At 49.6% G+C, this 27,109-nt stretch overlaps 1 protein-coding gene across 3 annotated transcripts in view; it reads left to right on the forward strand.

The window, feature by feature from the left end:
* Positions 1-27,086, forward strand: part of OPHN1 (oligophrenin 1) — a 62,620-nt gene extending 35,534 nt beyond the window's left edge. Inside the window, exons 9-25 of one of the 3 annotated variants that reach the window (XM_050713419.1) lie at positions 1,702-1,802; positions 3,343-3,434; positions 3,566-3,644; positions 4,975-5,008; positions 6,573-6,635; positions 6,767-6,829; positions 7,403-7,477; positions 10,083-10,167; positions 10,499-10,557; positions 12,367-12,472; positions 14,384-14,543; positions 18,081-18,228; positions 19,420-19,695; positions 21,774-21,939; positions 23,362-23,412; positions 24,051-24,101; positions 24,481-27,086. In XM_050713419.1, coding sequence (XP_050569376.1) covers positions 1,702-1,802; positions 3,343-3,434; positions 3,566-3,644; positions 4,975-5,008; positions 6,573-6,635; positions 6,767-6,829; positions 7,403-7,477; positions 10,083-10,167; positions 10,499-10,557; positions 12,367-12,472; positions 14,384-14,543; positions 18,081-18,228; positions 19,420-19,695; positions 21,774-21,939; positions 23,362-23,412; positions 24,051-24,093 — 1,601 coding nt within the window. In that variant the 3' untranslated portion in view covers positions 24,094-24,101; positions 24,481-27,086. Of the gene's footprint in view, positions 1-1,701; positions 1,803-3,342; positions 3,435-3,565; positions 3,645-4,974; positions 5,009-6,572; positions 6,636-6,766; positions 6,830-7,402; positions 7,478-10,082; positions 10,168-10,498; positions 10,558-12,366; positions 12,473-14,383; positions 14,544-16,531; positions 17,135-18,080; positions 18,229-19,419; positions 19,696-21,773; positions 21,940-23,361; positions 23,413-24,050; positions 24,102-24,480 lie in introns of those variants that run through there. The other 2 variants (XM_035541821.2, XM_050713420.1) reach the window with 2 other exon arrangements.
* Positions 27,087-27,109: the final 23 nt, after the last annotated feature.

Raw genomic sequence — 27,109 nt, forward strand, 5'->3', positions numbered from 1 at the left:
CCAGCCTGTTGTGGTTGGGCAGCACTGGCCACGGGATGGCTGTGGCTGTGTCACACCTGCCAGCCCAGTGCCTCCGGCCATGCTCGGCGGTGGCTCAGGACCTAGCAGCAGCGTTAATGGCAGTGCAGCTGACAGCTTTCTCAGTGATAGCACAAAGCTTTCTCCAGGTTACGCCAGCCGTGTAAGCAAGGAGCTAATTGTCCTGTGCTTGAATTAGATGAGATTTATTACTTCATTCTAGCTGGAGAGGCTGGAGCTCTGGCAGATTGCACCTTGGCTGCCTTCTATGAGAATGTATGTGCTGTTCTGCCCAGCTTCCTTCTCACTGATAAGAGGGTCATTTTTAGCCCACATCAGCATGTGCAGTTCCTGAGTGGTTACAGGACCGGTATTTGTACTGCACTTCTTGCTTCTTCCCATGCCGGGAGCTCCCTTCGGGATGATGTGCTGGATGCTGAATTTTTACTATTTGTTTTCCTATACCAGGTCACTTCAGGTGAAATGCATGCTCGTGCAGCAAGTCAGCACTCCTGGTGCTGGTTTCACAGAGGGCTGTGGGCGTTCAGTCCCCACCTTCTCTCCAGATGTCCTCTCTCCCAGCTCCAGGCAAAGAGGAGGGACTGGGAGAACGCTGCTGGTATTTGAGCTTGTCCAGCTAAATCAGTTCGTGTGTTAGAAAGATGCCATCTCCTGTATTGTGTGTCTTTTACATAGTGGCTCAGACAGGCAACGTCTCTGAGTGCCCGTGAGCAGAGCTGAAGTGTTAGCCAGTGCTGAAGGCTAACCTGCTGGCAGCAAAAGTTGTGATTCCATGCTGAACTCAGTCAAATTCAGTCTCTTACAAATACTTGTTGGTCATGCAAGCATGAACACTCGAGGGACAAAAGCATACAGAGCTGCATACAGAGCATACAGAGCTGTGGCCTCTGAGTCTACAGATAACTTATTTTGTAAGCAGTTATTTTTTTGGGTTATATATACAAATGTATTTATGTGTGTTTATCCTGTGTTCAAGAGAAAACACATACCTAGTAATTTTAGACCACAAACAAATTTTGCACATTCCTGCATGCCAATGAGTATTTGCTGCCTTTATTTATTTTTCCCTTACAAGTGGACTATGAAGAGAAAAACTTCAACTTAAAAGTGAAATTGCAGAAAATGTATCAATTCAAGTGTTTCATATAATGGGGTTCAGGTAAGACAACAAAGAAAAGTGGCAGCAAATCCTAGTGTGAAGTAAATAGGAACTTTAAGGTGCTTTAAAGGTGCCGTTGTCTTTACTGCCAACTTTTTGTTGACAGGCAAAAGTAGTGGTCTCCATGTGAAGCAAGCATTTGACACATAGGATCCTGCTAGTGTAGGTCTTGGCTGGACTTTGCCACACCAGTCTGGCTTGCAACCAGAGCCCCACAAACCTCCTTTCACCAGCAGCTTTCCGGAGGGCACTGGAGGCAGCAGCCGCCCCGTGCTCCTTCTCCTCCGTCCTGCTCCCCCCAGCATGGAGGTGATGGGGATGGAGGTGTCCCCACGTGCCCCTGGGGGTGCTCCCACTCGCTCCTGCCCCTCCTGGGGCTGGGACCCCACAGGGGTCGTGCTGTCCCTTTCCCCAGGGAAGCACAAACCCACGGGAGGTGTCGGCCCGCTGCCGGTCAAAGTCGTGCACTGCTGCTGACTCCTGCTCCCTGTGTGTTTCTGCAGGGGCGCTGGGCATCTCCTGGGTGAAGTATTACTGCCAATACGAAAAGGAGGCAAAAACCTTAAGGATGACCCCCATGGACCAGAAGCCTGGAGCTAAGCAGGTGAGTTAGTTTCCTGGAGGGATATCTGCAGACTTGCTCACCAAGTTTTTCCTTCAGTTGATCTATTCTGTCTCTTTCTGGAACCACATCCGGAGTAGAGCAGTCCCCCGTTGTAGGAAGGGTGACTGCGGGACCTGATACAAAATACTTTGTTTTTTACCAGTGTGTCTGGGAGTTCCCTGCAGTTCCTCAGTGTGCTAGGGAAGGGGCAGGTACAGACTTGGATGAGACCATGGCTCAGAACATAGCAATCGGAGTCCAGCTGAGTCCACCCGCCCACCTCTCTGCCATGGAACAGCGTCCCCTGGGGACTTGCAAGTCAGGCGTGCTGTTCTCCAGTTTCTGATCTCATGGTCTGTGTTCTTTGGCAGCCTTCTGCACAGTGCAGCAGTAAAATAAAATGTGTTTTTTGGAAGCCCTTGGCAGAGGGCAAAGAAATGTCCAAAATATTGACTGAAGAGATCTATCATCATCTGTGTTGTAAACATGTTTATTAAAGCCTTTTAATGCAGGTAGGGGCTTGTAAAAATTTAGATTAGCACCTTCCCAAACTCTTGCAGTCTGGTAATTTGCACCTTCAGGGCATAGCTGGCCACACAACTTCAAATGCCCCAATGACAGAGGGCTCTGAAACAATCAAACAAACAAGCAAACAGCAAACACGCACAGCTCAGCCAGGAGTTTATCAGTGCTGTGCATAAACCCAGCATAATCCTGGAGCAGGCCGCCGTGCTGCTGGTGTGCCCTGGGTCTGCGTGATCCGCTTTGCCCAGAGGTCTCGTGGGCTCCAGCAGCGCGGTGGTGGCAGTGCACAACGCGTCCCAGCCTCGCACACCCACCACAGAGGTCTGGTTCTTTGTGAAGTTTCCTGGGTGTCTCTTCAGAGTTCCTGCAAGGTCGTGGAGGTCTTATGAACATGTCATAAGCTGCCTACTGTTTGTTGTAAATAAAAGGGCCGTTAAAGCATAGGGCCGAGGCCCAGCCCTTTCATCAGAGCATGTCTACGCTAGACTTGGTCAGTGAGCATTCTTTTTTTTATGAGGTATTTTGTGTAAAGCTGATTGGGCCATGAATGCTGTGGATAATTGATAGCCCTCCTTAATCCCAATAAAAACTAGGATCCAACTCTGTCAGACAATAGACAAGCACGGTCCTGCTCTCAAAGAACAAGCGAGTCCCTCATAAGGCTTGTTTTAAGCAAGGTTTATGCCGTGCAGAAGCATATTGCTTGTTACTGAGATATTTAGCACTTGTCTGCAGGAAAATCCCATGAAATCTAGAACGTTTTGTTACTGCCGAGGGGAAACACGGTTTTCAAAGCCTGTGATCGCAGTCTTAGCTGCAGCTTTGTTGAGTGGTGGGAAGGACCATCTGTGCTCGTGTCACCAGAGCCATCTGATGAGCCTGCTGGGAGCATGCAGCCCTGCCATGTGTCTCGATGGGCAGCGTCATGCTAGGCTGCAGACTGAGGGGGCTGAGAAACCTTAAATCCTCTCCCACGTTTCTTTCCTTTAATCTTGGTTTTAATTTTCTTTTCTAGAGCACCTTGGATCTGACGCTGAAGTCCTGTGTAAGGAGAAAGACTGACTCCATAGACAAAAGGTTTTGTTTTGACATTGAAACTAATGAGAGGTGAGATGCTTAGTATTAAAATGGCCTCCAGAAAGATAAGCCCTGTAAAAATGGATGAAATCGATCTCTGCTGTTTATTAAAATAATTTTTGCTTCGTTTTCCTGTCTACCCCCGGGCAAACTCTGCATAGGTCTGGGACCATCACGCTGCAAGCGCTCTCAGAAGCTAATCGAAGGCTGTGGATGGAAGCCATGGACGGAAAAGAACCAGTAAGTAGTCAAGGAGCGTTACATAGCTGTGGATTTGCTGTCAGGCAGTGTCCTCTGCTGGTGGGTCTTGAGAAAGGTCAATAAAGCAACCTATGGAAAGCTCGTTTTTACAGGTATCACTTGGCTGCTGTTGCTTTCCCATAACTGAGGGCATCCGTTCAGCTACTACACGTCTGTAATTGGATTTCATGCTACCCGTTCTCCGCACAGCTTGCAGTGGGGATGCTGGTTTTCCCCTCTTTAAGCCTTGGTACATTTTTCTACTTATCTGCAACTGCCAGAATTCCTAAAATCCGTGGCCTTACAGAGTTTGAAAGAATCGATATTTCAGTTAAAACTCCCTCTTAGATCTGCATGACAGCATTTTTTTGTTTATACCTGCTCTGAGCAGTGTTTGTAAAGTCTGGTGTGAGCAGCCACCCTGCACAAGTGCTCGCCAGTGTTCCCGTGGCTGTTGTTATTTCCTTCCTTTAACGTGAGCAAAGCAGATTCCTACATTTTACAGAATTTCCTGTGAACAGACAGCGTGATGGGCAGTATGGGAAAACACATTTCCTGGTTTCCTCTCACCTTTTGAGAGCAGCCTTCCCCTAAGTGCTCCTGGTGAGAGGGTGGCAGTGGCTGCACTCGCTGACTTGCTGCTGGATGGAGTAGCTCAGGGCTGTTACTGCTGATGCACTGAGGAGACGTGGGAGCAGAGAGATGGAACATGGGCACCTTCAACAACACTTTTTTTCCCTGGTCATCTAAAGAGAAAACACTGGAATAATATGGAGGGTCAGTGCGCTTATAGCAGACAGCCATTCACTTATGCGATGGCAGGTGCTCACTCAGTTTCCATGATGTATTACTACGTATAAAAAAATCTTGATTTTTCCATCAAGAGTGGCACCTACTGTTTATTCTTCGTTTAAAAAAAAAAGCCATTTTGTATGGGGTGAAGAAGGAATGTCTTGATATTTTAAGTTTTTTTTTTTATGAAGAAGAAAAAAAAAAAAAAACAAAAAAAAAAACAAAACACGTGTGCCAGACTGTCCAGCTGTCATTTTTACAGGTTACCTAAAGGACAAATGAAAGTTCTTGTTCAGTTTTTGGGAGACCCCTTCCCTAGAAACAGTTGTTCCAGTGAAATTTAGGAAGTCAGCAAGCTTGTTTATTGTAGAGATAATGGTTGCTTGCTTAACTATAAAATTACTTTCTTTGGGACGTTGTCTTGCTCTTTGTGATTGGCTTTGGGTGATTTATGGGGTGCTGCATTTTCCTTTGAAATGTATCAAATCACGTTGCATTATGTTTTTGTTTCTTCCTCCACCCCCTCCCCTTTTTTCAGATCTACCACAGTCCCATCACGAAGCAGGAAGAAAGTGAGTCATTTCTGTTTCTGTTCCTCTGATACCTGAGGCCGGGCAGTGCATTTCATTGCAGATACACTCATCTTTCATTTCTGCAGACTGGCTGTGTAATTTCCAGGACAGCAGTGTAACTTCTTTCCTTTTCGTCAGGGTGTCTGATACCAAGGCCAGATAAGAGTGAGCTGCCAGTGATAAAAGTTACTGATTGCAATGTGCGGATTTTATATGGCAAGAGCCAGAGGGAGGCAGAGTTCAATTTGCATCTCTAAAGCCCAAAATAATAGAGAAGGTCAGTGAGAGAAGTTGAGGATGTTTCACATAACAAAGGTTCTAGCAGGCAAACAGAGGCAGCACAGGGTTGGTTCCTGGAGCTCCCCACCACACATGGGTGGCGCGGCTGGGTGCAAAAGTGGTACAAATGTGTCTGTTTCTTCCAGTGAAAAGTTTTTTTCTTTAAAGCATGCAAGCAAACTTGCACCAAGTATTGGGTTTTCTGCAAGAGATTTTAAATAAATCTCACTGTGTATTAACACGGAAAAAAAATATATTTAAGTCTAAATGTAAGGAATGTTTTACTTTCATTTCCAGATGCTAACTCAAAGTCAATATTTTTAGCCAAAATTTAGTTTGAAACCCAGGTAAAGTGGTATGGATTTTTGGACTATAAAAATTTGAATGTGGAGTTTTCAACTAAAATTCCATATTCTAGAAGGCTTTTCCCAGTCAGCTGGATTACGCAAATACATCTTTCAAGCAAGTCTGTCTCTCAGTCTCATCTGTGAATTAAAGAAAACAGAGAGCTCTCACCCGCTTGGTGTCTGCAACAAGTCTGTATTTAGCACAGTCATTTAGGAGAGGTTCAGTATAAATGTTTGCACTGAACAGAAAGGTGTTCCACAGTACAACTTGGACAATCCTTCCAGATGTCCTGGAAAAATTAGCAGAAGTAGTAAAGTTGAAATACATCTATAAAAAATTGTAACTTTCTGCCTCCTTCATGATGCCTGTAAGATAGGCATAAAAAATGTCCGTGATTAACCAGCTGGAACAAAAACCTGTGTTCTCTTTACTCAGGCAGCAGGTAAAGCTGTGGGGTTTTTTATTTATTTTTTTTGCTTTTTAATTTAATCAGGTAGATAAGTAGAAATTACATGATCCTACGATGTGGAAGAGATTTAACTGCAGATTTTGCAGTGCTCTGGAAATGATTAATCAAGTCATTATCAGACACAAATTCACATGTGGCAGGACTCTGATTCACACTTCTTTTATTAAAGACAGGAAGGGGGCAGGGGGAGACGCTGTAGCTCAAAATAAATTCAACAAAAACTCGAGAGCATATGAAACTAATAATTCCTCGTCAAGATGTAAAGAATGCCTGTGTTTTCGTAGAGGCACGTACGCGATGCAGATGAAACGAACAGCCAGATGCACGCGTGGGGCCGGCTGTGCGCTCGGGCTCTGCGGTGCCGGAGCGCTGCGTGGTGGCTGTGCATGGCCCCTTCCCAGCAGTTTTCCGCAAGTAACCGCATGCTGGTGCTCCGGCAGCTAACACTGCTTCCCTTGTTTGAAACAGTGGAGTTGAACGAGGTCGGCTTCAAGTTTGTGCGGAAGTGCATCAACGCAGTAGAAACGAAAGGTAAGGTGCCCGCAGTGGCGTCCCGGAGTGACTGCGCTCCTGGCGTGTCCTCGTTCCGTCGCCGTGAATTGTGTTCCATTTTCCTCAGCACAGCGGTGTTAGTTAAAAGTCAGTCTCATTTAATTCACTAGAGAACATGGGTCAAAAGAGCAGAAATAACACGTTATTTGGAATATTGTCATACCAAGTTCCAGGTAGGACTGAATTTTCACCTTTGTGGTGTTTTCATTCCCCAATTTCTCATCTTTGGCTCAGAAAGCTGACCATCAGGCTGCAGGCAAACAGCTGTGGAAGTGTTCTCGTGCTGGAGTTAGAGGCAGGGTTTAGCTGGAGTAAAGAATTGCTCAGACACATTAGGCAGAAGGGCAGGACTGAAGTGGGGCAGGGGACTACACCTCCCTGTACGGTCTCTCACCAAACCTCCAGCCTGTCCGAGTGTGTATCGCTGGTGTGGGCTGCAGGACAAATTGCTCCCTAACATCTGAGTCTCCGGGCTGCCACAGGAAGGTGGCGGTGCTGGTGCGTCCAAGCCCCTCGGGGAGACAGCCAGCCCCGTCCCAGTCCCACGGGCTGGGAGAGGAGCAGAGCGGGGGGACCCTCCCCACGGGGCTGGGCGGTAAAGGGGTGCCCTGCAGGGGCGCGGGGCAGCGAGAAGCGCTGGGACAGCCGTGCAGCTCCCCAGCAGGCTGTCGCTCCGCCAGATGGTGCTTTTGGACAGCCCTCAACCCAGGACGGCTCTGGCTAACGCTCTGGTCTGTTGTGCTTAGGGATCTCTACAGAGGGCGTCTACCGAACGGTTGGCAGCAATATTCAGGTGCAGAAGTTGCTGAATGCCTTTTTTGGTAAGAATTAATTATTCCGTGCGGTTAGATTGTTATATTTTTATGTTGTTTGAGAAGGGTGAAGAGGATCAGCTTTCAAAATGAGATGAGTCTGAGGCACACCACACCCTTCCCTGCTTTTCTGAGCTTTTTTCTGCAACCCACCCTGTCCTCTCTCCCTTTCCACCGCGTTTGCTGCTGGTTCAACTTGTATTTCAAGCTATGGGAGCAGCGGGGAGATGAAGGCAGGCGGTGACCCCAGAGCTGTGGGGACAAGCCTTCTCCCACCCTGTGCTAAAAATACTCAGGCATTTTGGCATCACGTGCTGGGGTGTGCTCCGCTGTGGCCCCAGCAGCGGGATGAGGGCCAGCAGGGATGAGCCCTCGCCTCCCCTGCTCTGCGCCTCCGCGTGGCGCAGGCTTGCCAGTGTCACCCCACAGCCAAGCAGCAGCAGCATTTGGTGCCCACCTGGCCGTCCCGGCTCCGTTTCCTTTACGAAAGCCAATGCCCCAATCCTTATTTAGGCAGTGTGGATGAGAACAGGGTGGAAGGTTAGCCCATGTTAATTAGCAGCCTGGTCCCGAGGACCTTGGTGTTCAGACAGCACTGCTGCCAGGGGACATGCCCGGCCAGCAACGTGCCTCAGGAGCTGCTTGTCTGCATAGGTCCCAGCAGTGCCAGCCCTGCAGCAGCCCAGGAGAGGAAAGTTGGGGTCCCTTTCCCTCATCCCACGGTGGTGGGGATGTAAACCGTACCTTAGCAGCGAGGCCGTTCACCTGGGTTAGGGTTTTTGCTCGGAACTGAAATCATTCTTCATAAGGGTCAGATTAAGCCAGTGAGAGCTTTTGCAACATCCTAAGCAGACAGTTGTGAAGGCTTTCTGAGGACTGGAGGTGGCAGAAGTGTGACAGAACCAGCGCTTCCATCTCCTCACAGCGTCCACAACGCCTGCCTGACCCCGGCACCAGCTGGCGGAGCCTCAGGTGCGTGTCCCACGGGGACTGCCGCGGCCCCGAGCTCAGCCTGCGTTCGGCCGGGCACCTCCTGCGGGCTGTTTTCTGTGAGCCACCCACTTCACGGGGGGGTGCTTGCTCCCAGGTGTGGGAGGAGATGGCCTTGGCTGGACCGTGTCCACTTGTGCCTCACTGCCGCTGTTGAGCCACGCTGCGCTCTGGCAGGCTGGGTGCAGGTACCTGCTGTGCCTCTGGAATGTCTGCAGGCATACCTGCTGCAGGGACTTGTTCTTCCCAGGGACGAGTCGGTCGGTGTACGTGCTTCTGTGGCAAGCCTTTCTGCGCACCGAGTTGCGTTTCATACGAGCACATTAGTTACTGGGTAGTCCTTATGCAAGAAGTGGGTAACAGCACAGGGCTCAGCAGCGTCCTTCCGTGCCAGGACGGTCCCAGACAGGGACCTGCCGAAGCCATCGCTCCTGTCCCGGCACTCGTGTGGGTGAGGGCAGGTGGCCACACCGCTGTGCGGGCCCCAGGGTCCCGTGCACCCACAGCCAAGCCCTTGTGGCCGGCTGCTGGAGAGGGCTAGAGCAAAAAGTACATTTACGTTGGTATCTGCATGCCTCGGGCGTGCGCCAGCTTCCTTCAGCTCCATGTGCGGACATCTGATGTTAATGTAGTGTTCAAAGGCTGTTACTGCTTTTACTATTGTTGCTGTTTATTAGATCGGCTGGTTTGTGCTGACATGTAGCTGTACCCGATTCCCACGGAGCTACTTCAGCTATCCAGTTACGCTTGCCTGATGACTAATTACTTAGCCTAAGTTTTTATTGCTTCTTGATTCTCACCCTCCCTGCAAGCAGCTCTGTGTTTTTCCCTTCTGAACCCCAGCTGTGAGTGGCTTTTCGTTTTATTTAATATTCATCACTCTGGTTGACCACTTGCTACCCCACTGCGTACAAACTCACAACACAGAGTCCAACAACACTGAGCGGAAAAAACTGCTGCAGAACAATTTCTTCCTGAAGTTGAGTAAGGAGGTAGATTTTCTGTCTCTAGTCCTCTTTCTTTTTTAAAATAAGTCGTGCAGTTTGTTTCCTTAGTCCAGCTGACCCTCCCCTTCCATCCGTGTCCTTTACTTCATCGTACTGCAGAGATGACGGGTTGGTCAGTGAGGGTAGGCAGGAGTGAAGCACGATTCCACCCAGCTTTGCTTCCCTCTCCATGCCGCTCCTCTCTGTGCAGCAAGAGGGGATGCTTCCAGAACGGCCGTTAGGGGAGTTGCTGGGAGGGAGGGGACGGAGCTGGAAAGTTGGATTATTTTGGGTATGAGAAGGCTTATCTTGGATCTGTTAGAATGTATGGTTTCTGCCAATTTTGACTGCGCTGGGAAAAAACAAACTAGAGAATGCGCCCTTGCTAACTGTTAAAGTGCTACCTTCTGCTTCTTCCTTCGCCCCTAGTTAGCACCACTCTCTTCATCCTGAGTAACAGCCTTTCTGAAATACTGATGCCAATACTGTTGTTCTGCTTTTCCCCCTTGTGAGAATCACCAGCTTTCTTCATGGGCTGCTCTAGCTTTGTCTCTCTCAAGTGGGTACCCTCCCTGAGAGTTTGCTTTTATTAACAACCTCAAAATGAGTCTTATTTTAAAGCCATTTTGTTCCTCCAGATCCAAAATGTCCAGGGGATGTAGATCTCCAAAGCAGCGACTGGGACATCAAGACGATTACCAGCTCGCTGAAGTTTTATCTCAGGTAACATTGCAGGTCCCACCTGCTCAGGGTGGGCAAAGGAGCTTGGGGTTGGTCGGGTGGAAAGCTGAGAGCACTGCCAGGTGGAAACATCTGGCTGCTGGAAAGGGAGACGAAGCAGCGAAGGCTTTGGGAAGGGGAATGGATCTTTGTTCTTTTCATGCGAAATATGCCTGTTGTAGAAATGCCACGTCCTGCAGTGCCATCGGGGGAGATGCTATGGGGAACCGGTGGGCTGGAGGCGAGCAGATTTGCCCATCTTTTTGCTTTGAGATCAGTTGTGAGCAGGTCACGTTGTTCTTGCAGAGCTCAGTTTTCTTTCTGGTTGTTGCAGGAACCTGTCTGAACCTGTCATGACGTACAAGCTCCACAAAGAGTTGGTCCTGGCTGCCAGTAAGTCCTGCTGCCCTGCCGGTGGCCCCGAGCCCTGACCCCTCACCAGCAGGTGGAAGGGGCTTCCTTTTGCCTGGTGCTGATCACACTGCTGGGCACGGAGCCTGTTTTGTGTTTGCCCCACAGCTGAATGTCCCCTGCCACACAGCCCTCCCTGCGTCCCAGCTGGTGCTGGGGCTCATGGTGCTCCTTGGGGCAGCGGAGCCATGTGAGCCCCATGGGGAGGAGGAGCAGCACAAGGGTCGGCAGAGGGCCCCGGGGGCAAAACCACGCCGTAACAGTCAGTTACACCACAAGCCACAGGACTGGAAGAGTACTTGCCTGCTTTTACCATACTCAGAGCAAGTGCATGTTAAAATCACTTGAGAAAGCTTTGCTAGACTGTACCAGAGTTATCTGGCCACTTGCTGCTGTAGAAACAGGAGTGACTCTCTCTTCTGGGTGGTTAGTTTTAAGGCAAGATGATGAAGGTATTTCTTCCCTTCTTTTTCTTTGCTATTGCAGTATGCTTCCCTGTAACAGGGCTACATGCTTTTCGAGGGTCTGGGAACCAGGGGTTGTCAGCTAACCTGAACGCAAATCATCACAAGTGTCCCAGAAGAATTGTTTCTCAAAAGTATTGGTGTATTTATCTTAAAGCTTGTGAAGGAATGTGATGTGCTGTTGCCAAGCAGAGTTAGGTGGTCCTTTTAGGTCATGAAATTGTTCCTGGGATTTTGAGGCCAAAGAATCTACTGGTACATGAAATGCATTTCTCTCCTGCACCTCTTGGGGCTGAGTCACAGCCAATATTAACAGAGATTAGCCAAGTAACACGGGCAAACCAACGTGGCATAGCCTGTGCTAAACCAGCCAGTCCTCAGCTGTGCTGCCATAATGGCCACTTCAAATGAGCCACAATAGTTCTGAACTGGCTGCGTCCTCAGGCTGCTGAGAGCCAGCATGCTGAGGTGTAGAGCAGGGGATGCAGGGAGTTAGTCATCTGCCTCAGCATGAGAGTGCTGGCATTTGGAAATCCACGGCATACGTGGAAGCATTTTGGATGAAAGCATCCTTCGCACCCCCATGTCTCCTTGAAGTCAATAGGAGGCAAGGAAAGATCCCCGCCTCTCCTTGGTTTGGACCCTTGGAGAATTAATAACACTTGTTCTTTCTTGCAAAGAAAATTTTCCACCACCCACTGGTTGTGCTCAAGCCCAAGATTTATTAGTTTTAGCACTGATTAAACCAGTGATGGCTGGGTATTTACAAAACCATAATCCCTTCCTTACACTCCTTCAGAAACTTGTACCATTAAGCTTCCCAGCCACCAAAATCCCACACTATTCTTCTCACATTGAGTATTTTATTGTTTCTTGATTATTTATGCTTCTGAAAGTGACCTCCTTGGGTCAGGGACTCCATTTTTTTTCCAGCAGTGCATTTTACTGTGCCGTTCGGCATTACAGCTCTCCAGGCTGATAAGATACCCAGCAGCCGGGCTGTGTGGTTCCCCAGGTGTGCTGGTGTGCGAGGCGAGCGTGCGAAGAGCAGGAGCTGGCCGTACCCAGGCTGTGTCCCCAGCCCCGTGCTTAGAGGAAGAGTCTGGCCCCGAGCTCCCTTTCAAGTTTCTTTTCTCCCCTTTCCACTTCATTTTGTTTCCCACAATGATTACCCTGTTGCTATGTAATCTCATTTTCCTTCTGCTTCCCATCACTGGGTTTGGCCAGCCAGCCTACGGAACAGCTCCCACAGATCTTGTTTGGCTTTACCTTTCTTTTATGTATTTACTTTAAAAGGCACAAACTTTTCTTTGTTACTTCTCCCCAGAATCTGAGAACCTGGACTACAGGCTGGGAGCCATTCACGCTCTGGTCTATAAACTACCTGACAAGAACAGAGAGATGTTAGAGCTCCTCATACGACACCTAGTCAAGTAAGCAGATGTTTTTCTCTAAAGCCAAAGTAAAAGGAATAATGGAATCAAGAGAACAGGCATTTTTTTGTGGCAGGTTTGTAAAATCATATCCACCACTGTCCCCTAGGAATTTACATTCTGATTGCACAAATGGTATGATTACCCCTGCTACCCACTGCATCAAGTGATGCTTCTCTTTCTACTTGCTGCTTTCACCCCCTTTCTGACAAGCACGAAGCAGGGAATAATTCTAAAATGAAAATACCATCTGAGAGAGCAGAGCCATAAACTTGTCGCCTCTCAGTCCAATTAACAAGAACATTAGGTCTGGGGTTCAGGAACAGCTGTAAGACCTGTGCCTCTGGGCTGAACGTGAAGCGTGCTTTGGTTTTATCTCCGGCTCAGTGGGCTGAGTCCTTAGAGCAGCACGAAGCTGTGAGTGTACAGACGTGTTGGCAGTGGATGCTTGGGGGTGTAGGGCAGCACCTCTTCCACTTGCTTCTGCCAGTGAGTAACGGGAGAAGAAACTTACTTGATGGTGATGGCACCAGCATTGCATTGGGTAAAAGGGAGTTTTCTGCCTTCCCATCACACCAAACGTGAAAGCTCAGTGTGGAGACTCTGCCCTCCCCACCCCACACGGTAGCGGGTTTAATTAGCCATGCTGAAGCTGAAAAGTAAGCAAGCAAGCTGTGTAGGGGTCAGGAAGGACCAGGGCTAACAGAAGCAGTGGCTTTTGAATGAAAAGGCTTGCTTTGAATTTTCAGAGAAGACTCTTTCAAAACTGGACTGTGGTAGGGCTGCTCTGCGATTTGCACACCCTTGCACTCAAAGCCAAGTGCTTGGCCCTCGGTGCCGTGCCCTCTCTTTTGGGGTGAGGAAGTCTGTGCGATCCAGCTAGGATCTGCTTCCAGCCTTCCATGCACACATTTATGTTTTTTAGAAACCTCTCTGCTGAAGTGGCAGAATCGAGAGTGTCTGGCTTACAGGCTGATGAAGCTAACTCTGGTTTTGCGGTCATTATGTTTATTCCTTAAAGTGTTTACACTGAAGTTGTGTTCCCTGCTCCCTTTATGCTGTCAGAAACCTCTCTAACAGCAAAGCTACAGTGCAAAGTCAGACTTCATTAAACTTCAGCATAAGAGTCTCTCTCCTTTGGTCCTCAGAGTAGGGTGTGAAACGTGTAGGATGAGAACATGTAGCGTCCACCTAGGTGGTTAGTGTTCAGTCAATAATTTGTGCTGCTCCAAAACTTGAAAGCTGCTGAATAGAGAGTTCTGCTCTTTGGAAACTGATTCTTTCAGAAAAAGATGCCGTGGAGATTTATTGTAATCCTCCAAAGATGTCATAGAATCGTTAAGGTTGGAAAAGACCTTCAAGATATTTGGTCCAACCATCACCCTACTGCCAATGTCACCCACTAAACCACGTCCCCAAGCACCACGTCCAACCTCTCCTTGAACACCCCCAGGGACAGTGACTCCACCACCTCCCTGGGAAACCCGTCCCAATGCCCGACCGCTCTTTCTGAGAAGAAATGTCCCCCGGTTACCTCCCTGCATTCGGTCCTTCTCCTTCAAAGAGACGAAAAATGCCAAAAGTCAGTTTTGGATAAATAGGGTATTTCAAATTAAATGATTCCTCTTGTGTATGTGTTGCACAGATGACTTTTGTTTGCAGAGTTGAAAGAGATCAAACAAAATGCTGTCAGCATGTTGCTCTCCCAGACACTTGCCTGAGCCAAAGAAGGTGCACGTCATAGACATGTTTTCTGTCTGGTATGGTTGGGAAACAAATTCTGGTTAAAAAAAATGAAGAAAATGCAGTGGCTGATTCTTGATGCACCTTTTACATATCTTAGAATAAGATTGGCTTTAAAAAAAATAAGAAAAAAAAAATAACGATTGCCTCTTTCCCTCCTGTCCACAGTGTATGTGAGCACAGCCGGGAGAATCTGATGTCACCATCTAACATGGGGGTGATATTTGGACCTACCCTCATGCGAGCACAGGAGGACACCGTGGCAGCAATGATGAACATCAAGTTCCAGAACATAGTAGTTGAGATCCTCATCGAGCACTTCGGGAAGGTACAGGCGGCAGCCCCGGGGAGCGCCTCCACGGAGCTCCGAGCTGCTCCATCGCGTTCATGCAAGTTGTTGCTGTGGCAACGATTTGGAGCTTTGGCTCCTTTTTTTGTGGTCTCCGTAAGGGTTGGGATTTTTCTTTTAAAATATACTCTTCTGAAATGCTTCAGAACCAAACAAAAAGTGTAACAGATATGTTGTGGTTGTTGTAGTTAGTTAATTCCAAAGGAAACCCTGAGTCTTGTTTTTTGTTGTTGTTGTTTTCTTTTTAAATAAGATAAATCTTTATTGGAAAAAAACAAAACCAAAAACCAAACAACTGTTCAATATCTGGAGATTAGAGGACTTTTCTTTCCTTTGCTGAGACCAGGATCCAAACCAGAGCATAACTGTTTTCAGCAGGCACGATCCAAGACATGACACTGTCTGACTGTTAGAACAGGAAAAATACCAAAGCAAACAAATATCGAAAGGTTGATGAAAATGATGCAGCTGTGCATATGCCCTGTTCAGATGTAGGTGTGGGGATGACTTAGGGAAGGCTGGGGAGGGGAACTGCTGATTTTGCCCCCTGGTGGAATGCAGAATATTCCACTGTCTTCTTTGGTAGTGCTTTCTCCTTGTGGTATCTGATATAACTGCTGAGGCTTTCCAGAGTGACCAGAGGGTGATAGAGTTTTATGATAATATGCAAAAACATGATCAGTGTTTGCATTCGGATCAGGACACCAGGGACCAGATTGCTTTCTTGATAAGAGCACCAGGTTCTTAAGAGCAAGTTTTCAGATCCTTCAGCTTTTCATCGCACTTACAGAGTGTTCAAAGATTCTCTTACGCCTTGGAGGAAGTTTGAAGACATCGGCTAAAGAGGGAGTTGCTGTCAAGGAGGATGGGGACTGCTCCCAGCAGCCAGGGCAGCGTGCGTGAGACGGAACCTCCCTTCTGGGGAAAGGAAGAGGAGGCCAGAGCTGAAAGAGCAGGGTTTTGTAAAAGTGGACGTGGAGTCAGAGCTACCAAACGGAGACCGGATGGGTGGCGTGAGAGTCAGTTGTGGTAGGTGGAAAACAGAGAAACGGGATGAAAGTGCTCAGAGAGACTCAGGGGTATCTACACAAGAAGCTCGTAGAAGTCACGTGCCGGTGTCTTTGTAGGTCACAACAAATGCTTTTAAGTAACTTCTCACAGCAAAACAGCAAAGTGTTTGTGCATTGGGATCCTCGCAGAACTTGCTCCAGAACTGAGCCTCTGTCATCCCCTCTCATACCGCCTATGGTTGGGGCTGAGTCAACATACAATTTACTCTGCCACTTCGAAGAGCTGGAATTAAATCTTTAATTAAACCAGACATCTTTGCTTGCTTTTAATTTCTTCAGCAATAAGGTTAAGTTAGTAACATTTATTAGACTGAGCATGTAAGTTCATCGTCAGAGCTGAAAGTATCTTCAGCTCACGCATATCCAAACACTTTAAATGAGCCTGGAGGAAGAGAGAGAGATTATTTATAGGGTGCGATATGAAGACTCTAAGGACAGAATAACTATTCATGAAGTCTTTGGGGATAATTACTGCTCCCACAGCTTATATATCAGTGCCACAATTAAATTAAATAAGTTGATCCCTGTGGAAACACCTTCTTCGCTGTACAAACCTTCTAAATGTGACGGTCTGTCAATATTTTTGTACCTTCAAGTTGTTTAACTTGGATTTTTATTTGAAAAGCAGAACCAAAGCAGAGGCTGCACTCACATCTCAAAAAGAGTGGCTTGGTGTGGGTTTTAGCATGGTTTCCAAATGTTGAAAAGCATCTCGTGAAAACAGCAGTCTATGGTACCTCTGTAAGCATCCAGAGAACTTAACACTTCTTTTTAGTTAAAACAACATTGGACACTTGTCAGTGTACAGGAATGAGGCTGATGTTTCAAAAAATTGCTCTGCTGCAGATAATACTTTGCTGCTTTAGTAATGCATGATGTGCTGCTTTTAAATCACAGGCTGTTAATGTCTCAGGAAATTCCCCTGAATCCAGGCAGGGGGTAAGCACCGGACTTTGTATTCTGGGATGCAGAGTGCACTGCCTCTCCAAAGTGGCATTAAGCATCAGTAGCCACTCTGTGTCACCAAAGCGGGACAGAAAAGCAGCTGAAACAACCGCATCAGAGCCTGGAGCTGATCCTGGGTCTGCGCTGAACACCCCAAGAGGAGCCACACGAGCAGCTGCAGAGCACTTTGTGCCTCCTCGTGTTGTGCAGGCTGAGGTTGGCAAGTCAGGAGCGAGGCCCATGAGCAGTACACAGTTTTTATGCCAAGTGTCCTGATTTTGGAGCCTGAACAACTGGGCTAGGTGCAGGCCTGGCCTGCCCATGCACTGTCACGGTACGTGAGGTCCAGGGAGCCAGGCTGCAGCAGCGGGCTGCTGCCATCCTCACTTCACTACGCGCTGCCGAGGCCTTGGGAGCAAGAAGTTAAGAGACGAGAGTGAAAAACATGCTCCATCTTTATTTTTCTGGAATTTCTCTTTGTCTGGGAGAAGAGGGAATGTGCTTGTAGTTTAAGTTATATAAAAAAAAAAATTAAATCAGAATGTGAATTCCTTCATTTTAGAATTTTTCTGCGTGACAATACCAGCATTCTTGCTCACCAACGTATGTGCCAAAGGAGCGGTGACCCCGTGCCTCGTTGTGGCTGGGCTGAGCTCTTGTCCCCGGGCCTTGAGCCGCTTTCTGGTGGCGCCGTGGGGCAGGGACCGGCCCTGCCTTGCTGCGGGCGGGCAGCGCAGCTGCGGCTCTCGGAGCCCCTGCTGCTCCCTGCACAGTATTCACTCCTTGAGGCTGGTGTGAGTTCAGCTGATAGCCATGGGAAAAATACAAGAGCAGTTGGTGTGGGTCCTTACTGCGTTGTTTCATGTCATCCAAAGGCTGCCCAAAGGCTTTATTCTTTTTGCAGCTATTAAAAAGAATGCTGACATAAATAAGGACCCCTAAATTAACCCCAACCAAATAGGTGCCATATGACCAGTGAGAAAAGAAGATAGAACTCCTAACCAGTATTGTTTTTATGCCAGTATTTCATCTGGGGTAATTTTAGGGTGCCACATACTTCATTGTAAGCCAAGACCCAAAGTGGTTTTTAGCGTTAAATCGAAAACAATGCAGTGGCTTGTTTGGGTGCTTTCTGTAGGTTGTATTGCCTCACTAGTGTGGAAAACCTGATGCTTCTCAGCAAATATCAGATTCAAAGCTGACTTAATCTGATCTAATTTGCTGCTGCACATTTTGTCTGTATTTGTGATTTTTCTGCATGACGTAGCTCAGTACTGCAGTTGCCGAAGTGGGTGGGTGGCAGGACACTTGCCTGCAGGAACGCTCGCTGCAGCACAGGCAGGGTGCCTGTAGCAGCCCTGACCGCAGCGTGGGGTCTGCCCTCGTCGGTGCAGGCACGCTGCTGCAGGACACCTTGTAGTGAAGCAGGGTTAATGAGGCAGCCTTCGAGAATGCCATTTGGTCTGGTGAGCATCGTCTGAAAACCTGTCTGCCGTTACAGATCTACTCGGGCCCCCCAGAAGACAGCACTGCCCCACCAGTGCCTCCTCCCAGGGTGGCTGCCCGGAGGCACAAGCCCATCACCATTTCCAAGCGTCCTCTGAGGGAAAGACCTGTCTTTTTTGGGGCTTCTGTGGAAGAAAGTGGAGGTCAGTTCAGCTTCCCACTGGCACCCTCGCTCTCTCTCACCCCTACTGTTTCTTTGAACACCTTTCCAGAAGCAATGAAAGTAACAACAGAATTGCATTTACAAGGGCACGAGCATGGCAGAAAGCGAGCTCTGGTGTTCAGTGAGAAAGGAAAGCAAAAAACATAATCACTGGAGAATGCATCACCTCACAACTCAAGCTGCATGCGGATTTCTTTTTTCTTTGTATTCCTTGCAGCATTCTCTGTTCTTGCACGTGAGAAGCCAGTGAAAGGGTTTTGAGGCTTCCGAGGTACAAGTGCAAAGCAGCACAGATGCAGCTGAGGAAGGGAGCTGCAGAACGAGCCAGGCGCGCGGCAGGGGCGCACCGCGTGCTGTTTGAGCCGTGTCCTGCAGACTGCGTTAGTCCCGGCAGGCTGCAGAGGCAGCAGCGCTGCCGACAGTTTTATGTTTTACAGGGACAGCAAAGCCCCTTTCCTCAGGACCCAGTGAGGATGTTTTCTAGACCAAGTACAACTCTGCTGTTACATTAATTTGATTGTAAGGAAATGGTGAGGCCCTTATTATCGTACTTAAGGGCACATTGATTTAAAATCATGTTTCTCTCTGCACCTGGTTTGCTGTAATTGTTGTTGCAAGCTGTGCCGTAGATCACATTATCACCAAAGGAGACTACAAGTCTTTTTATCTGTTACAGGTTTCAGAGCTTTGATGATGTTTTAGGTTTAATGCTGCAAGCGTACCTCCTGGCACTGGCGCGAGATGGGTGATGCAAATAGCTCCATAAAATTGCAAGACTTCTCATGTAGCTAGCGCATTTACCTCTCTTACCTTGCATTTAAATGCTTTTCCGAAGCGGGAGCAGGGGTGTAAATGTGTGACCTCACCGAGTCTGCAGAGTGTAATCAGTTTCATCACCATTCTTTGGCATCCTGTACGTGGGTCTGTAGCACAAGAGGGGTGAGATGAATGACTTTTGGGGGGACATAAAAGCATGTCACAAAGCTTCTCATGATCAAGAGCACTGCAAATTTAAAAGAAACCCGTAAACGCATGCTGTCATATTCAGCATTGTTCCAGTTCAGTTATTTCTCAGCGCCGTGGGATCCAGGCACGTCCAGCGGAGCAGACACCGCGGTACCCCCCGTGCTCGTTCCTAACCCAGCCACTGTCTGTCCCCTTGGCTCCGCAGCGGACCGCTACGGCCAGACCCCCAACGGCAGCATCAGCACGGAGGCCCCCAAGCCGCTGCTCCGCAGCCGCCTGCCCGCGCCCCGGCCGGGGGGGGACGAGCCAGCGCGGCCCCCCGCCGAGATGGACCTGGGGAAACCGGTGGCCAGGCTGCAGGACGGAGGAGCCAAGCTGGCCGGCAAGGCTGCCAATGGCGTGGTGGCCAGCCCTGCCCTGAGGACCCCCACGCTCCACGCCAGGAGACCCGCGCCCCGGCCGGGCGTCTGCGGCAGAGAGGGTGAGCATCCCGGCCGAAGCAAGGTGGGGCGAGCCCCTTTTCCCAGGGCAGGTCTGTGCCAGCCCTCGTCCTGTGCATCCTTCATCCCTGCGCATTGTGCCCAGGCTTACCGGCCACGAGCACCCTGGGTTTTCAGCTCTCTCCTCAGCAGAAACCAGGAAAGTAGCCAAAGTCACTGTAATGACTTTCCAATAAAGTGACTTTGAGTCACTCTCACATTTTAATTTCTGGTTGCTGTGTGTGCCCGGCCCTCTGTGACAGCTTCTGGCATGTGGAGGCTTTCCTGGGAGCATCTGCTTCAGCACTTTGTCTCTAGGTCTAATTTGGGTCCTATTTGTATTTTAATAAGCTTTATACAGAAACACGTAATATGTAGAAATAATTAGTTTGGGGCCAAATTTGGGTTGTTGCTGTCCATCTCAGCGGAGCAAGGCTTGTAGCTGTTTGTCTATCCATGTGTTTATAGAAATTCTCCCTTGCACTGCCAGGACGCCGTTTGCTGGATGGTACGCATTGCTGTAACAGCATGTGTTTGGTGCTGAGTTTTATAAGATACTCAAGACGATGGTCATAAAAAAGAAGTATTGCTTTCTGCAGTTTGCCAGCTTTTCCTGCGCTCTTTCCAGTGCTTTGTAGATGCTGTCATCCTCTAACAGCTTCACGGTCCTGTATTTAGAAAATAAAAACTGGGCTGTATGCTTGACAAATGACTCCCACATACAATAGAGAAAGAATAAAAGGCCTGGCTGGGTAGCACAAACATAAAATTCATCAGACTAATACTACTGGCTTAATTTAAATTTGTTGCATAAATGGTAGGTGGAAATCTGCCTTTGGAAAAGTAAGATAGCTTTTAAAATTGGTTTATACATCGGCTGCATCTAGTGCTTCCAAGTTTTATGTTTTGGCATTATCAACCACAGCATGCTGACAGCATGTTCTGGAGACACAGTGTAATAAAATAGGCTGTGTTGATCCTGGGACATATAAATAGAAGAACACTGAATTAGTAATAAAGTTATATTACATCTGTATTGATACTTTCAGATCAGCGCTAGAACGCTGTATCATGCTTTAGTGAGGACAGCTTGAGGATAATTTTGAAAAACTGCAGAAGCCAAGAGGATATGTCAGCTGAAGGATTAGAAAATAGGCCTTTTCCTGAGAAATTCAAGTTGACCAGTCTGCCAAGGAGAAAGTCCAGGATCAGAATTTACAAAGGCAAGTATAGAAGAGATTCGGCTGAGGCCTGTGTTTGAGCTAACGCACCAAAGCGTAATACGGTTCAGTAGCTAAAGGTTTTACAAAGACCCAATCAAGTAGTTACACCAAATTAATTAACTTAACGAAGAGAAGAACATCTCGGGCTTGTGTCTAATCAGAAGCTGGAGTTTGTAGCGGTGGAAATGTCTAGACCAGAAGGGCAGGAACCCGGCCCTCGCAGCGCTTTGGAGCGGCAGGACCAGCCAGTGCGGTGGTCGCGGCGGGCGCTCCCCAGGGAGGCGCGCTCTGGAGCTGGGGCAGGGCCAGGCATCAGGGATGGCAGCGTGGGCGACCGAGGTCTGCAAGGGTTACGTGAGCAGCGAGGCCAGCTGCACCTCGGGAGGAGAAGCAGCCAAGCTAGGAACTGCTGTGAGCAGAGCAGAAAGCCAGGGGCAGGAGAGGTGGGCCCCCTGTCTGAAGCAACTGCCCAGAAAGCGGGGTGCAGGGGCTGCGGCGGTCTCCTCGGGGCTGCTCCTTGCTTTTGAAAGAGCAGCACTGCCCAGGTTTAGTTCAGGCAAACTGGCAGCTCCCAGCCAGCACCATCCTCACAGTCAGTAATGCTGTCGGGTTTGTTGTCAGGAGGTTCCTGCAGCAGCCCCTCTTCCTCGTGTTAGAAGGCTGTGCCGGGACAGGTAGAAGGGGAACAGCGTTGTCCTGGCTCCCGTTCCCCAGTTCTGGCTGCTGGCAGCTGTCAGAGAGGATGTTGGAGCAGACAGACAGACAGATCTGAGCCCACTGAGTCCTGTAGTGTATCTGCACAAACATCTAGCCCTCTGCCAAAGCTTCGCATGTGACGTTTGTAATCTACCTTGCAGGCGAGTTTGACGGTGTCCCGAAGCCTCGGTCCCACGGCGATAAGCCCGTGATAATGCGCCCCCCGGTGAGACCCCCAGACCCACCGTGCAGGACTCCCGTCCCTCAGAAGCTGGAGCAGAGGCCGGACCTGATAGCAGGAACAGCAGAGGAAATGCCTTCCTCCGTGTAAGTCGAGGCTGCTGCCAGCCCCCGGGGGCTCGGGGGCGTGCAGGGACAGCGGGGCCGCCTGGCAGCAGGAGCGGGAGCCGGTGTCACCTACCCGGGGCCTTGGGAGAGCAGGAGGAGAAATGCCACGCTGCGTTCCAGCTCTCTTGACATGCGATGGCTGGAGCCGGTGGACGTCGCCTTCAACACCGTGGCAGGCGTGGGTTTGAGTAGCTTTGGAAAAGCTGTGCAACAGCCAGCTCAGGCTCTGCCCAGAGGGCACAACTGGGGAGGGAGCGTGGCCATAGCAAAAGTAAACACGCTGTGGGAAAAACAAGGCTCTGAGCCTTGTCCAGCATAGCTCTGGGGCTGAGTTTCCTTTCTGTCACCTTCTCTGTTACTTCTCATCTCAGTGCCACTGGAAGCTCCCTCCCTGCCTGGCTCTGAACAGGCCTCTCAAATGAGATGCTTCCCAGGGAAGGAGAGATCCAGTTTGGACCTCTGTTAAGGACATTGGATGCGGTTCAGCTTCATCGTTAGATTTCTTTCAGTTTTTAAAGAGACAGAAACCCTGCTGGCTTCAGTGGGAGGAAAAAACAAAACAGAAAAAAGAAAAAAAAAGAAGAAGAAGGTGATTAAGTCCCCATGGTTATCAGCTCCAGCAGCCAGGACCAGTTTGGCGTGGATGGCATGGAAGCCCCAACATGGGGCTCACAGCTCGCAGCTGCTGTGCGTTCACCAAGCTGTGCTTTCCGTTCCGTGCCATCCTGTAGATTCTCGGGCTGCCACACAAGTCCTTGCACTGACGTCCCTCACCCAATGCTCTGCCACTGGCCTTGAGCTCTAAGGTTTGGGGTGGCCACCCACCCAGCACCTGTAGTGATACAAGATGGCAAAAACATTTGTCATTAAAAATGATGGTTCCCAAGTCTGCCGTGCTGTAGCCCCTGATTGCTGCTGAAAGCTTCTTGCAGAGCTGTGTTACGTAGCTGACTCAAATCCTGTGTTTTCACTGCTTAATCCAGGAAAGGTGCTGTGAGTTTCAGCTCTGCACCTGCAGGGCATGAATGGGCTTTGCCCTCGCTCTCCTGAATCTCTTGTTATAACTTCTCTTTTTATGAGGACGGTTGGAAGCTTTATATGAAGCATATTAAAGTGAAGGAGAGACCATAAAAAGAGATGGGTGCAGGTTTATACTAGCATATGGGATTTTGAGCAAGAGCATGGAAATAAGCAGGATGACTAACAGCGATCGAGGGCTGACCACTCGGAGTGGCGTGCAAGAAGCGCGAAGTGGAGCCGAGGGTGAGAGGAGTGCAGAAAGACATCTCTAGGAAGTGATTGTCTTCAGTGTCTGCTAATGCTACTGCTCTTTTCCCTGCTGTCTAATTAGCAAATTGCCTTATCAGATAACTGGAGTGACCTCTCTTGATCTGTTTGCAGTGTGGCCTCCAGGACAAAGTTCTTTGAGACAGCTTCCCGAAGAACGAGCAAGTAAGTGCTACATCTAACTCCACATACAGGCTTCCTACAAAACTGAACGTAAATCCACCGAGTAAGTAGTAAACACATCAGTGTGCGTGGATCTAAGCTGGCGTAGCGCGTCGTATGGATTTGTCAGCCTGCGTGAAGGGCAGAGATAGGACAGCTCGTGGGAGGGCTGAGAAGGGCTGGTGGGTTCACGGCAGTTGATCAGGGAGGCAGGGCCAGGCAGCGCACGGCACCTGCACGTGATGTCTGCAGGGCATAACTCCGCCGCAGCCCGCTGCGGTGTGATGGAGGGGCAGCATGGGCGCTGAAGCCTTTGGGCTTTGGTGGGATGGCAGGGCTTTGAATTGCAAGCACTGTGGTTTGTGGCAGCAGTTTTTATTTAGAAAATACCTGCTCAAATAATCTTCAGTTTCCTGCTCTTAAAGATCACCAACGTCTGCCAGAAGTGCAAGTAGGTTTGCATATAAGTCTTTGAAAAGCTGCTAGAAGTTGTCTCCTAGTGTCAATGGCGATTTCTTCACTTGAAGAATCTACCATTGACCTGACTGCTACCCATCCCTCTATTTAGGTTTGTAGATCTGAGTTTACACTTCCTTATTTGTGTTATTTTTTTTTCTGTTTTCTTCCATTTTGTTGCATAGTTCTTCATCACCACAAGGCAGGATCCCAGGTGATGAGAGCTGAGACTAAAGGTATGTGTTTCTGACAGCAATCAGACAAAGCACACGTTTAACCTCAGTTCGACAGAACGGGTGGTGGGATTCCAGCAGAGGCAGTGGGAATCTCAGAAAAGAGTTCACGAGAAATGTCCCTTCTGTAGGAGCGCCTTGCAGAGGGAAAGACACTGATTCAGGGTGGGCCGTGCTCTTCATTTGCGGGTGGTGCTCTGGCAGGGTGGAGCAAACCAGCCGCTCTCCTGCCATTCCTGGGCCTTCTCACTGCAGTAGTCAGGGTAAATGCGAGGACTGTGGAAACGGTGGTGCCAGAATCTGGGTTTGTGCTGGTTGTGGTTTTGCCATCACTGGCAAACTTACTCTGCTGCATGCTGCCCTGCTTGTTTTCTTCTTTCAGACTTTGTAACCATCTCAGCCCAGCTAGACCCAGAAGATTTTCTGTGATTGTGAAATGGACGTGGCACAGCTGAGACTTTTCCAGTTCAGATGACCTGGAGAGCAGCTATCTTACCGGACGATAATTTCAGAGCGCGCTGTTATAAGTGGCTCAAGAAATTAGAAGAGAGGGAGATAAAAATGGAGAGAAGACCCTACCTACACGATTGTTCTGAACTGTTCCCAGTCCTTCTGCCATTCCTCTCCACACAGGCTGTGAAGGATCTCGTTGGGTGCCTCTGCAGGGGACCAGACACATTTGCAGTGCTGGGTGAGCAGCGACAAGGGCAGCACTGGGCAGGGGCCATCCGACGGGCTGCGGAAGGGACAGCGGAGGACAGGAGCCGTGTTTACCTGCTTGCTTTTGGGAAATGTGACTTGGCAAGGGTGGTGACCTCGGACAGATGTCGCAGTCAAAGCGTGAGGGGCTGATTCCCAGTGCTTGGATGCAAGGGAAGAATGACTGGAAGCTGTGTTGCCCCCTTGCCGTGAGAAGCTCCTTCCCATATGCTACGTTTTCCTCGCTCACTAAGCTGTAGTGTGTTTTTCTGTGTGTAGGAGGGCAGTGTATATTACTGGAAACACCGCTTGTGCTAAGGCAGGCAGGACAGGGACCGGGGGCCATTGTGCTCGGCTCTGTGGGAAGCCTGGTCCCGCGGCTGGCCGTCAGCATGCCCCTGGCAGGCAGGGCAGGGCAGTGCAGCCAGCGTGGGGCTTTCGCGGGCAGCCTCCCACGAGCGTGGCTGGGAGCCGCAGGAGACGCACGGCCCTGCTCCTCCAGTCCCATCTCCCCCCAGAGCTGCTTCCCACGGACCTGCCGAGGAGCCTCTGCCCTGTGGTTATCCTGCTGGGCCAGCCCGGAGGTGGTGAGGGACTGAAACTCACGGAATATGGGTCAAAGCCCAGCATTTTTCTAAGAGGGACCCAGTTTCTTATTTGCTTGTTACATTAATTTTCACTCCAAGAGATTTCCGTTCTCTTTTCCTCAGCAGCAGTATTGTAGATGATGCCCTTTGGTCCGGAGGGGGATGTGTTTCTCCAGGCCGGGCCCGCTCCTAGTACCTGTGTAGAGGCTTCTTTGTGGTTCCAGTCAACAGCAGGGCTCGGTTCCGGAGCCATAGTGTTTACCTGTAGATAGGCAATGAGCACTTCCCTGCTTTCTGTGACCAGCCCAAAGGCAGCTTCCCTGTTTTCAGTGATTTTTCTTGGGTGCTGGGAGCATTCCCAAAACAGTGGCCAAACATTCCCCGTCAGCTGCTTCCCAGGTGCTCCATCCTCTTGAACCTTGTGCGGGTTTGCCGGGGGGATGCTGCAGCAGTCCTTTCTGTGCTGTCTCCTGGTGCTTGCCTTCTGTGTGCACCTAGCACCTGGCTGCTTTATTCCTGAATGTAATTCTGGCGCTCACTGGACACTCCAGTCCCGTCTCAATGGTGCTTCCGCTCCCTCGGGCTTCGGCTGTGCCCCAGCTGCTCGCTCCTGTACTCGTACTCTGAACAGTGGCATGTAAAAGTGGCTTTAAAAAAAAAAGTACTATCACCACCTAGGCTGTATTACGTACACCAGCATCTCAGGGCTTCTCTAAGCTGAGGTGAGTCGAGTCCTCTCTGCTGCACCCTCTCATGAGCAGGCAGGAGGTGCGAGCAGTATCAAAGCAGAGCACATTGCGTTGTCATGGTCAGGTAACTGAGAGAACGACTGAGATGTAGCTGCAAACTGGTGAGTTTAAAGGTGGGAGAGAGGGGGTGCTCTGACTGAGCCCAGGGTTGCTGCAGTAGCTGGGGAGCCATTCCCACCAGAACCCAGCCCAGCTGCGGCCGGAGGAGCCGCCTGCCCGCCCCGAGTCTCCTGCTGCAGGAGCACTCTTCGGGGACGGGACCTCATCACCCAGCGTTGTCACACCGGTGGCTCCTCCACAGAAGGCCCCCATTTCCAAAAACACCTTCTGATGTGAGAGGTGTGCTTCGAGGACCCTTTGCAGCGGTACGTTTTCAGGAGAGCGAGGCACCGGGACTTCCACCAAAAGGAGCAGGGAGGGCTGATGCATGGCACCCTCCGTACGGCACCTAAATCTTAACAGCACCCAAGCTGCTGGGCGTTTGCAGTGGTGACCGCTCAACGTCCCGCCCCTGCCCCGCGGTGCTGCTTGCTGCTCCTGAACACAGCCAGCCTCATGTTTGCTCCCTGGCGCGGATGCCTGTGGGCTTACGTTTGAGTCAGAAGAAACAAAGCCGAGAGGGTCTGGTTGTGAAGCCTGACATTGTAAACAATGGAAGGAAGCAGCTTATTAAAAACTTGCTTCATGGTGTCCTTTTAAATTTGTTTGTCGCATGTGCCTGTGCCGGCCTTTTTCTCCTCCGTTAGCACAGCTGAGCGCCGGGGACACGCTGCTGTGCCGCCAGGTGGGCGAGGGGCACAGCCCCGGTGCAGCCAGGAGCACAGGGATGCACTGCGAGGAGCGGCAGGCCCCGGGACGTCAGCCATCAGAGCCATTTTGTCATGTAAAAGCATAGATTACTTAGAGTGTTCATAAAGTTTCCATGAAGTTAAAATAAAAAAAGTCCAAGCGTGCGTTTTTTCCTTCTTAAAACAAC

The sequence above is a fragment of the Cygnus atratus genome, chromosome 13 (genome assembly GCF_013377495.2).
Source record: "Cygnus atratus isolate AKBS03 ecotype Queensland, Australia chromosome 13, CAtr_DNAZoo_HiC_assembly, whole genome shotgun sequence".
Lineage (NCBI taxonomy): Eukaryota > Metazoa > Chordata > Aves > Anseriformes > Anatidae > Cygnus > Cygnus atratus.